The sequence below is a fragment of the Tenrec ecaudatus genome (assembly GCF_050624435.1).
Source record: "Tenrec ecaudatus isolate mTenEca1 chromosome 11 unlocalized genomic scaffold, mTenEca1.hap1 SUPER_11_unloc_2, whole genome shotgun sequence".
In the NCBI taxonomy this organism is placed as follows: domain Eukaryota; kingdom Metazoa; phylum Chordata; class Mammalia; order Afrosoricida; family Tenrecidae; genus Tenrec; species Tenrec ecaudatus.
This window is the reverse complement of record NW_027457630.1, coordinates 1,580,995-1,593,834: the sequence shown is the minus strand read 5'-3', so window position 1 is coordinate 1,593,834 and position 12,840 is coordinate 1,580,995. Positions and strand designations below refer to the sequence as shown.

At 38.1% G+C, this 12,840-nt stretch overlaps 1 protein-coding gene across 4 annotated transcripts in view; it reads left to right on the top strand.

The window, feature by feature from the left end:
- LOC142435924 (thyrotropin-releasing hormone-degrading ectoenzyme-like) overlaps positions 1 to 12,840 on the top strand; it is a 334,108-nt gene that overhangs the window by 184,149 nt on the left and 137,119 nt on the right. For all 4 annotated transcript variants that reach the window (XM_075539963.1, XM_075539961.1, XM_075539964.1 and 1 more), the window contains 2 exons: positions 11,347 to 11,412; positions 12,027 to 12,214. In XM_075539963.1, the coding sequence (XP_075396078.1) occupies positions 11,347 to 11,412; positions 12,027 to 12,214 (254 nt within the window). The remainder of the gene's footprint in view (positions 1 to 11,346; positions 11,413 to 12,026; positions 12,215 to 12,840) is intronic.

Here is a 12,840-nt window from a genome sequence, read left to right as displayed (position 1 = left end):
ATACTTAGTTATTTCTACAGCCCATATTTATGACCCATTAAATATCATTTATTCTATACATTCTTGTTATGTACTTACGGTAAGTAGTGAGTAATTAGTGCATGCTGTATAGAGCAGGTATAGTATACATTTCCATGAATCATAAAATATGATAAAGGATTCAAAGACAAATATATGGTGCTAACTGTGTTAAATGCTAAGAGGGAGTGAGAGGAGGTAACTTTATCGGGTATTTAGAAGATCTTTCTTCAGAAAATGGATGATACACAAAGTTCTGAGGGATATAAAAGGGCTGAGGGGAGATCATCAGGAAGAGGAAAGAGCTTGTGCAAAAGGTAAGAAAAATTGAGCATGTCAAAGGAAGCAAGCTAAGGTGCTTGAGAAAAGTTGGAAGGACAAAAGACAAGGTCGGAGAGGTACGGGTAGGAGCCCGTCATGGGGTATCCAAATAGACTTTGCGGAGAAAATTGGATTTTATCCTAAGTATAGTGGGGTGTTCTTAAAGGGTTTTAAACTGGGATGTTCTCTATCTTTCTGCAAATATTGCAGTGGCCTTGAAAGAATCAGCCTACCATTACGGTAACTGGCTAATAAAATTAGAAGGGAATTTAAGTATCTGGTAAAAGAGGATGAAAGGTTGGATATGGCATAATTAGGTATGCAGAGGCAGGGACATATTCAAAATGTATTTTGAAGGTACAATTAGCGGGGACTTGGCGTACATTGGACGAAGAGTGAGGTGTGGGAGCAGAGGGAGAGAACAGAGTCAAGGACGCCTCTGCGGTTTCCTGTCTGAGGACCTGGGACCAACCGGGAAGGACTGTACCGGTTGGGGGTTCCGAGAAGAGGGAGGGCCACCTCAGATCCAAATGGAGCAGCTGCCAAGGCAGACAGAGTACCAAGTGTGCAGTGTCGCCAGTGCCTGGAGAGAAACACGTTTCAACAACAAGAAAGCGAGCAGCAAGGTTAAATGTAAGATACATGTGGAGTAGGGGAAAAATGGAAACGTATTCTTTTGGAAGACTGCAATTTTATTAGGTTGAGTGGAATGGGTATAAGCGCATACTTTTTAAAAATTGCAAAAGAAGGATATTAGAAAAGTGAAGTAATTTTCTATAAAGGATATAAGGACTCACAGAAAGCTTTTGTTTTATTGACTACTTCAATATGGGAGCCCGTTGTACTAACAAGAAAAGGAATTTGGTAGTGCTCAAGAAGAGAAAACTGGCATCTCGGTCCTTGCGGTGGTGAAGGGACTAATTTTTATAGTAGAAAGATGCTTTCAATAAACTTGAAAATCTGGTAGTGGGGAGATGAGGGAGCTCCTTTCTAATTGTGCTTTTTTTCAGTGTTGTTTGAGCAAGGGTCTGTAGGGGAAAGCTGAGGATGAGAGGTGAAATGTGAGCATGTAGGTCTGAGAATAAAGAGGCACACCTACTAACTATTGATTGCCTCTTTGAGCTGGGTGATTATGAACGTATCATAGACTGAATCTGCTTAATTACAGGATTTTCTCCAGTGACGTTCAGCTGCACGAGTGCGGGTTTAGAGAAGAAAAATACTTGAATTCATCTGGAATTGTTTTTTTGCCAAGCTAGTATAATTGAAGAACAGAACTGAAAAGTTGAGGTGGCTATTTGCCAAGAATTGATTAAGATGAACTATGAAATCTAAGGAAAAAGAAGACAGAAAGTATCTCACACACATTAACAATACGAACACAAATAATAAACTAGTATAGTGTGTATGATTTTAGCACTGAAGAAAAGAAATTGCCTCTGAGAATATAAGAAATTTAATGTCCTTATAGAAGTGTCCTTAAGCCCATAAATGTAAAAATGTTCAAGGAAACCTTACCAATCTAGAACATGTGGGGCGGAACCTTCTGGTCTCGATTACATTGCTAGGCAGTCGTAGGTCCTGATGTCATGGAATGTGTAGGTATTGGAGAGAAGTGGAGATAGTGCGTATTTTTAAGTGTTACCTGTACGTCTTTCCAAACCTCTCCTCTTGAGGTCAGTGTCTGTACATAGAGGTATGGCGAGAATGAATGTCGTATGCCCATTTTCTGGGTTAGCTGCTAGCAAACCTGGCATCTCAGTAAATGGCTGCATAACTACATGTGCTAGGCCTTACAACTTCAGGAAATCTCTTAAACTCAGAGGGGAATTAGTTTATTTCAGGTATAAAGTTTCGACTTCAACTTTTTCCTCCGTGCTTTTTGTGTTTAATTTGTTGTTATTTTAATAGTTTTACTGGGGGCTCTTACAACTCTTATCACAATCCACACATGCATCCATTGTGTCAAGCACATTAGTACATAAGTTACCTTCATCATTTTCAAAACATTATCTTTCTACTTGAGCCCTTGGTAACAGCTCATTTTCCTCCCTCCCTCTCCCACGCGCCCTACCTCATGAACCTTTGATAATTTGTCATTTTTTTTCAGGTCTTACACCAATCTCCTTTCACCTGCTTTTCTGTTTGTTGTCTGTCCCCCTGGGAGAGGGTTATATGTTGACCATTGTGATCGGTTCCCCCTTTCTCCCCCACCTTCCCCTTGCCTTCCTGGTATCACTACTCTCATTATTGGTCCTGAGGGGGTTAGCTGTCCTGATTTCCCTGTGTTGCAAGCTCCCATCTGTACCAGTGTACATGCTCTGGTCTAGCCAGATTTGTAAGGTAGAATTGGGGTCATAATAGTGGGGAGTGGGGGTCACGGAGGAAGCATTAAAGAACTAGAGAAAAAGTATGTGCACACTGACTGGCTCATCTCTTCCTCGTGACCCTTCTGTGAGGGGAAGTCCAATTGTCTACAGACGGGCTTTGGGTCTCAACTCTGCCCTTCCCCTCATTGACATTGATGTGATTTTTTTTTATCCAAGCATTTTTCTCCTTTAGGTTAATTCATATAATTTCCTTTCATTGGCCCTCTGGAACATTTTGACTTCTCTTGGAAGTAAAGTTGAACAGAGAGAGGTTCAACCCAGATAGTATTTTTTTGAGCTTGCTCATAAAGTTTCTAATGTATCCTGATCTTTTTTGCATCATGTATATTTTTCTAAAGATTTATACTGTTTTCTGAGCACATGCTTGTAAGGTATACATTAATATTATCAGATGACTGGTAAGGGCCAAATTCCTTACCCAGTTCTTCTGAGTGTGTTGTCATTGAGTTGAATTTGACTCGTAGTGAGTCTTTGTGAAACTGACAAACAAACAAACACCACACTGCTTAGTCCTGAGATAAACTCACAATTGTTATATTTGTGCCACCATATATATTTATCTTACCAAGGATTTCCTTGCTGTGCACATCCAATATCTCTCAATTAAAATGCATTTTCGTTTCCTGTAGTCTCCTGCACTGGGTGCTGAGCAAGAGTAGGGTGGGGGCGGTGATGGTCATAGACGTGACTTAACGTCAGTGCCCTCTTGTTTCCTAGGAAATAGTGCATTTTGCCAGCCAAGACCAAATATGTCTGTTTGGTAAGCTTGTAGTGGTCTAAGTCCTTTACCAGGGCATTCAGCCAAGGCAGTTCCCAAACTTCAGTTTTACCAATAGATACATTTTATGTCTGAGTAATATTTCACTCTCGCAGTGAAAGTGAGAAGTAGGGCTATTTTAGTACTCCAGAGCACCCCAACAGACTATTACTTTCACACTATTTCACTTACAGGTGTAGGACCCTGTCAGGTTGTTCTGGAACACAGTACACATCCCAAAATAGAAATAACTGCCTTTCTGCTGGTGTGCCTGCATGTTGGAGTGTGATCTATAATTAATACATAAAATACATATAAAAACAAACCTGGTATAAGAATGTTTCGCTGTCTTTAATTAAAAATCAAATGAATAGACAACTAAAAATCTTCATGGACTTACAGTTTATTTTGAGTGAAAATCGTCTGCCATACTGAGTAGCTTATCATGAAAGTATGAGTTTTAAAATACTCATTAAGTAGAATGATGAAATTTTTAAACGTGCAAAATTGCATTTTGCTCCTGGAGAAATATCTGGATCCTCCTATAGCCAATCAAACTACTTAGGGAGATAACTTTTGGCATAAACACACATTAAAAAAAACCCACAGAATCAGAATGACATATCAACAATAAAGTACTTTTCAGCGATTGTTCTGCATATTTAAATAGCTTTGTTCTTAAATGGCACCTTGCTGTTTTATGGTGGCTGGAAACCTCCAGATCTTGACAAGTGAGTAAGGGTTCCAAGAGATCAAATGTTCTTCTGGGAAGCTTGACCACAGTTGAATGGTAAATAGGGACAATTAATACCTGTGCCTCTGTTTCCTCCTCTGTTCTTCTCTCTGATAATGAAAATGTGAACTTTACTGCTTTTATTTTGTTTTATGCTTTGTCACTGCTTTGATGCTCATTTTACATAATCTCATAATCTCTAACTAGTCTTCTCATATTACCTAAAATAGCATCTGGTCTATACTCCAGCTTTGTGGTATTTTACTTTGTCATCTGTCACTGTGTGAGTCTCCTTGCTGCTTTCGTTCAAGGTCAGGGATTGTAGAGACATCCTCTGAATGCTGGCACAGGCCAGCATTCCAATAGATTTTATCCCACTCTCGGTGACATTGCTGTGACCTGGCAGTTTGTAATCTGTGGTGGTGGTGTTCATGGACCCCTTCAGGTTACCACACTCTCACAGTGCACACACTGGCACAGATTGGAGTCCGGAGCTCGTGGTCCTTCCTCTGCTTATGGACCCCGGCTGTGGAAGCTTTTGTAAAGACAAGAAAGTAGCTTATTATAATTATGCACTGTCGTCGCTGTCGCTTTATGTGCACCTCCGTCTAAGAGCTTCTGCACAGGCTGCATCCCTTTCAGTTTCTGTGTGTGTACAGGTTTGTGTGTGTGGACTTTAACCTTCTGGTCTGCCTCTTTTGAAAACTTTCCCCGATACTTATTATGCGGAGCCCTGGTGGTGGAGGGGTTCTGTGTTGGCTGTGACTCACAGAGTTACAGTCTCAGAGACTCACAGGGGCAGGTCCCCCGTGCTACTGGGTTACTGTGAGGAGTCATCCACTCGTTGACAGTGAGTCCATTTTATAACACACACAAAAGCTGGTGGGTTATTAGGGAAATTTAGCCATATCTTTGTTTTGTTTGTTCAGCTTACGGCACCTTTTAGTATTCTATCAGTTAGGGTTTGGAGTTGCAAGCCACAAAAGCAAATTCCAGCTGTATTATACAGAACAAATTTAGTGCAGGGTTCAAAGGTAGCGCATTGGGTCAAAAGAAAGTCTAAATAGCTGGGCTTTGGAAATAGAGTAGTAACTAAAGGGTTCTGTGAAATACAGAGAGGCAGCCAGAGTCGAGCTACAGAACTCTCAGATCCAGTTGCTGACATGGCCCCCACCCAGCTCCTGTCACCAAGACAGGACATACATTTCAATGATCTTCCTTCCCTTCTTTGCTCTACTCCACGGGCATCCACAGACCTCGAAGGGAGCATGGGGTTGTCTGAGGACAGGGGGCATGCCCATCCTCTCTTACCAGAGAGAGTGGCAAGTGTGCCTGTAGTATTGTGTCCCTCTCCTTGCTCTCTTATAAAAGTCCGTATTGAATTATTGCCCCCATCGAAAAGTGCTGTTTAAATGTCGGAAAGCCAAACACTGACATATTTTGGTATCAATTGTTCAAGGCACATTTTATCGTGCTAGAAAGAAATAATGTTTTAAACCTGTTTCAACCTTCCTGCCATACAGTCAGGAAAAAAAAATCAATGCCTGAATTTATTTATCATTTCTCAAACTAGTCGTGCAAGTAGATGACATCCTCATAGCAGAGTCACTGCGTGCAACATGGGGCCTGGTCTCACTGTAGAAAGCATTGTTCGTGGTGTGCTCATGAGCGAGTCTTCCCTTTTACTCATGAACTGAATTCTGACTTTGTTCAACGTCTCACCTTCACCTACTCTAGGCAGCCATATCCTGCTAAGGACTGGATTCTGCCTTTTGCAAGATCCAAATGGTACTGCTTAGTGCATCAGAAGCATGTTTTAGCTAGGTTGGTTAAATTATATACTAAATAATCCTAATATGTATAATTCATGACATCATAAAATTCTGATAAAGGAGAAATTTGAGGTATTGGCTGCAGGATCTGAAGCAAAGGTCTCTTGAGTCTTTAACATCTGATGGAAGGAACAATTCTGTCTCTGCCGACTGTGATATCTGAATCTTGTGCTTGGGCCTCAGCTGCTAAGAGCCCAAACTGGAGGAAAGATTCCACTAAGGGGGCTCAGTGAAGTGCTCCGGAGGGAGGGGCTGCACCTCTACTGTAATCTTCCTTTTCTTAGAGGACGGGACATGTTTTTATCACTTTGAAAGTCATCCTGGGGAAAAAAATAAAGAAAAGTCATCATAGGGTAAATTTTCGTTTTACTTTCAGCTAAACACATCTAAAGTACGTCATGCATCTTTGGTTTTTATTGAATGGTCCCTCTGTAACCTGAGGGATAGACTACTCATGCAGCTAATCTGCTGCCCTAACACACGGAAAGACTCATTAATAAGAGAGTAAGCATTCCATAACTATTTGCATGTAAACCTTGAAAGATAATAGGCCTTTACTTCCTCAGCTCAACATTTTACTTTCCCTCTGGCCTTTCTTAGTCCCACTGGCTTTTATATATGAAACGTTATGAACTGTACTACTTGTTAGCCAAAAGTGGAAAACCAAAAATGGTATTATATTCAATCATTCAAAATCTTTTGATATGGAACTGCATATGTATTAATGTAAATTATATATAACAAATAAACACTGAGAAAAATAAGTTTGAGTATTTGAGCGAATCTGGTGTGAATAGTAAGGAGCACTGTTGGTGTGTGAGCTGCTAATCTCAAGGTCAGTTGTTCAAACCCAACAGCCACAGAAGAAAGATGAGCCTGTGCATGCCTGTCCAGATGTGGTTGGGAAAGCCTATACAGAGTTGCTATGAGTCAGAATGAACTCAGTGGCACTGGGTTTGGTTTTCTTGCTTTTATCAGTGTAATAAATCTTTTACTTCATTGCAAATTAGTAATAGAAAAGCATATTGACTAAGGAACCTCAGAAAACACACGCAGATTGAGCATTTATTGCGTACTATATTGGGAACACAGTTTGGTTAAACAGTGATAAGCCAAAACAACCAGGTCCTTACCTTACACAATAGAGCCCTGGTGGTATATTAGATCACTTATTGAACTGCTAAGTGCAAGGTCAATAGTTCAAAAGTACCAGCTGCTCTATATGATTTCTGCTCCTGTAAAGATTTATAACTTTAGACACCCAAAGGGGGCAATTCTACTTTGTGGTATACATCATAATCAATTGGATACCAGTACCATTTTGTTTTTGACCTTATGGCGAGAGGCTCTAGTCCTGCAGTGGGGAAGTGTTCTGTGCTAACCAAAAGCAAAGTAGTTTTAACCAAACATGGCAGATCTCTGTAAAACAAAAGAAGCAAAATTCTAGGAAATGCTACCGGAAGTGTGACTCCCTCCTACAGGACGACCATGCAGTGGAAACAGCTGGATGCCAATGGTTTGGGTGGGATTTACTTAGGGAGTTTTTAGATTATGTGGGCAGTTAAATTAATGAGCAGGCAATTGAAACACAGAGTAATATGTCTTCTGATAGGGTACAAGGTACTTGGCTCAGAATTAGAAAGGAGGCAGAAGTGGGCAAAGATTCTCAGGGAAAATGCATTAAAATTGAGACTTGACTATTAAAGTGAATTTGCACAGTAAAGGAGAAAGGTAAAGTTTGAGTGGAGAACTAGGAAATAGAGAAAATATTGTATTAGGCATCTTCAAATAAAGTAGCTAATCTGAGACTGGGCAACAAGTGCTAAGAGGCTTGAGGAAGTACAGCGGGGCTAGTCCATGAGGGAGCTCAAGGTGTAGTGTTTTCTGAGCACACCGTATTGGCTGGCTAGCACAGTGGTGTGTGGTAGGGTTGAAAGAGAGAAGAAGCAGTGGCAGGCGCTGTGTCCAGGTGAGAAGCTGTAATGTGTAGCGTGGCACCTTAGAGGAAGATTCAGGATATCAGAGCAGTAATGTGACGGGAAGGACAGGAAGGCGTGAAAGATGACTCTTTGGTTCACATTCATCCTTGGGAAAAAGCCCTCAAGAAGAGACAGTTTGGGGGAGGAGAGTGAGTTTAGCTTTCTTTGAATATGACCCTTAATTATCTTTGGGGAATCTAGTGGATATTGGGCTGTAGACATATGTATGGGGTTTGGATATGGACCAGGGTCTGTGATTTCAAATTTCCTGATATCTTAAATGATTATATTACCTATCCCAATGTTATGTGAATTAAGTGAAGGAATATAAAGCAATTCAGTGTTAAGAGAGGCAAATGACATTATAGTTTTTTATGTGAAACATTCCTTAATTATTAGTGATGCTACCCTTTGGTTGGTTACGTAATTCAGTTTCCTATTCAGTAGCCTGAGCTTATTAAGAAGATTATTGTAGCTAATATCACCTCAATCACTATTGGTGGTGTAGTATTTACGTGTGGGACTGTGATCCACATGGCTGGCAGTTCAAACCCACCAGCAGGTACATGGGAGGAAGACAGGGCTATCTACTCCCGCAAACAGTTACAGTTCAGAAACCCTCGGAGGGTCACTATGAGTCAGCATTGACTTGATGGCAGAGAGGTTTGGGTTATATAATATTGAACCTTCCTTTTAACTACATTTTAAAGTAGTTCACTTCACTTTTAACTACTATGCATGTTGGCTTCCCCATAGGTAGATATATCAGAATATGCTTTCGGTTAATCCCTTTTTAACTTGTAATCAGTTTATATTGCTAGATAGGTCTCATAAGTATATTCAACTAATCATCTTCATTATTTTCAACTTCTTTCATTTCTGAAATATCTAGTATAGACAGCCCATCACTGTTCTTACAGTGGATGTCAAAGCATTATACTTTATACATTTATATTGTAATGTCATATCTAATGTTGGATTTTCATATATGTGTCTATATTTATTAATAAATTTCTTATCCAATCATTGTCATATTCATTTACTGGTAGGTTAGAATAGAACTTAAAGTCGTTCGATGTAAACATGCACCAACCATTGGAATTGCTTTGGCTCTGTAATTTTTGGTCCAAGACTTTCACAGCTTCAGTCACAGGGACCTACTCAAATTGCATCTTGTTATTTACATTTTTTTCTCAACGACCTTTTGCCCATCACTGTTCCTCCATTCCCACGAAACCTTCCTGGTCTATACTAAGTGCATTATACAATTCATGGAAATAAAAGAATAAATAGATGATATGGTTTTTAATAGGCATGATCCTCACATTTTCTTTGTAATTCTCCAAAGACTAAGAATATATTTCCATATGTATATCGTTGTTGTATAAGAGAAAGGCTGGGATAACTAAAGAATATGTGTTTGGGGAGGAAAGACAGTTGAAATCTGAAGAATTCCAATGCCATGAATATTGAAGCTGATGGGATTCCAACAAAAACATACCATTTCTATCCTGAATATCCAGCCTGGCATATGAAGACCCCCTTCTTAATCCTGACTGATTGCCATTTCAGCTTGTTAGAAACAAATTGGAGCCTTATACAGAATTGGGAGAGTAAAAAAGACATTGAGCTAATGATCAAAATCAAGCTAAGATCCAACCGATCTCATGGTAGACTGACTGTAGATATTCTGATCCACCCCAAGGGGAAACCTGTATTCCTGCATCGGTCCTTTCCAGATCCATCCGTGTCCCTTTGCTGCCTCTCTTTTATTATCCCAATACCTCTGCATAAACAGAACTCAACAATAATAGTTCTCATTTAAATAGATGTTTCACATACATTTATAAGTTTCAATGTCCATTGTTTTTCAGTGTATTCAAGAGATTCCCCCAAGATACACACACAAACAAATTAAAAGCAAAATTTCTAATAATTTTAACACCTAATCAGAAAATGATTTAAATCCTAGTCCCAGGGTTCAAATAGAGAGTGCTTCATATAGCTCTCCTACCCAAAGCTAAACTCCAGGTTCAGATTAGTTCTTTGGAGATCTAAATTCGCAGTAAAGTTGTCCAGAGCATCTTGATGAGAAATCTGTCATTGCTAAGTCAGTGTGGATGTTGCTTCTCCAGGCGTCTGATTAAGTGGGAGGTGCCATCTGAACATGTGAGTTGCCCACAAAAGCTCAATCTGTCACAGGTGCTACAATTTGTATTTCAGAAAATCTGCTTCTACAACTTTAATTATCTCCAAAGCATCCCACTTTACATAAAGTTCTCAATGGAGTCAGCATTTTTCCCCCAGTTTCAGAACTGGCATGTAAATTAAGCATTTGCCTGTTACCTCCAAGTTCTAGGGCTGAAAGGATCTCAAATGAGACACTTTGCTTAACATCATCTATGTTCTTCTCCTTCTCCCACTTCGACATCGGAAAACTAAGTGCCCAGTCGTCATAACTGAGGACGCATTCACCGCGATGCATCCATGCCTCCCAGAGAGGAGGAAGGCTTAAATTAGAGAGTGTGTAGGTTTAACTAATAGTTGGGAATTCCTAAATTAAAAAAAATATTAGACCAGGATAAAATTTCTTTTTAATAATACTTTTTCATCAAGTCAATGAAAAGCAATGTTTATCTCTGTGATCATAGGCACCTTCGCACTAGAAAGCCTGTGACAACAGTCCTCTTTGGGCAAAGTGATACCTCTTACCTGTTTGACTAACAGAAGGCCATTGGGACTCATTTACACTGGCTACGTAGACAAAAATCAGCCAGTCCCACTTGACCAAATCTTTCTTAGTTAGGCCTTCTGATAAGGGTCACACAAAACCACACATTGCTTTCATTTTATACTCTTCCATGGAATCTGAACTCGAAAGACATCCACCGCAGTAAAGATTTGTTATTGTCAGAGTTGTTCTTATCCCATGAAATATTTTTTTAGATTCCAGTCTAAAATCCTGATGGGCAAGGTTTCCCAAAATATTACACTGGGGAGGTAATTTAATTCAAAAAGCCAAGGTTGACATGATAAATGAAGGGATGTTTTTTGACCCCCCCAAATCTATAAATGATTCAACTCTCAAAAATAATTTTTAAAGATTAAAGTTATTTGATACTTAATTAGAAAATATGCTATGCTTAAGTTTTTTTGAATAGTTTAAAATTTAATTCTTATAAACCTTTATGAGTATTTCTCTTTGTATCAATATAAGCACAGCAAATAGAATTGTTTATTTGATTTGAGAAATGATTATATTAACTGGTAATTGCTTAGCAGTTAAATTGTAATTCAAATCTTATTTTCTTTGTAGGATTATTTAACCATTCATAAGTATGGCAACGCAGCCAGAAATGATCTCTGGAATGCCTTCTCAGAGGTAAAGTATAGGAAGAAAAAGAACCCAAACCATTGGTAACTTTTATTGACGCTGACAGTATGTTTTCATTTTGAGCTTTTATTTCCTTTGTCGCATATTATTTATAAATGTATAGTAATGAGCTATATAAAATGTAATAAAAATACAATGGGATTTAAATGTACTTAATGTTATTGATGCCTTTCATACTTTAAAAAGATAATAATTATGGAATACAATTTTAATATATTTGGAAAGTGAGTCATGCTAAAGTGAGAAATACTGCAAGTTTTTAAGGAAATATGTTTTCTTGTGTGCATGACAAATATTTAAATATACCAACTAGACACACTGGGGATATTTAATGATGCTGCATGTATTTACTTTACCAGTAAAATGTATTTTATTCTCCATTATGTAAAAAAAATTAATGCTAATGAAACTTCCATATATATATGCATGAAGCCTAACTTAAGGTGAGAAAATTAATTTTAGTAACACATTATATTAGCTTCACTGATCTTGAAATGTTTCATATTTAGGTAAATATTAAAGGTAAAAGTGAAAATGATTTAATATAATTATATGTATAATTCATGCTTATAAAGCTCATTTATCCAATTTGGGTTCTAAAGGCTTTGAAGAGGAATGGAAAATATGTAAATATACAAGAAGTCATGGATCAGTGGACGCTCCAGAAGGGCTATCCCGTTATCACCATCTTGGGAAATGCAACAGCCGAAAAGAGGGTAACCATTACCCAGCAACGCTTCATTTATGATATAAGTGCTAAGACCAAAACCTTTGAACATCGAAACAGCAGGTACCACTGACTCTCTTTTAATTTAACATGAATATAGGAACTTTTCTTTTTGCCATTCACCTTTTAATTTTAATATTTTAAGATAATTTTGACAACATAATTCTGAAATATAAGTTAAGACTCTTTTTATTTCTTTATTTCCATATGGTATTTTTGATTCCTTTTACTGCCGATACCTTACATATTTTAACCCCTGATTGATGAGCACACTTATGGTATTTCATTGAAGACTATTTTAAATTATTCTAATCATTTTAAATGTGAGATATGATATTTTACTTTTTGTTATAATATTTTTTAATCATCTTTAAGAAAGTTAAGGTGTGTTGTGAATTGAATGGGATCAATCTAGAAAACCAAATCAAAAGTATTTAGATAATAAATATTATCCTAGTTAACAAAACTCAAAAACTAAATAAATACCTTAAGGTGATCTTAAGTAGAAGTGGCAATATGAAAATATATTCTCTTTCCCTCAAATGTGGTGTTTAAAACTATAGAAAACACACCTGAATTTTGATTTGCTATAAATTTAACATTGGGGAACCCATTTAATTACTTAAAATTCAGAATATAAACATTCTATCCAATTTTTCTAGTTTATTTTTACTACTTTGTTTCAGTAA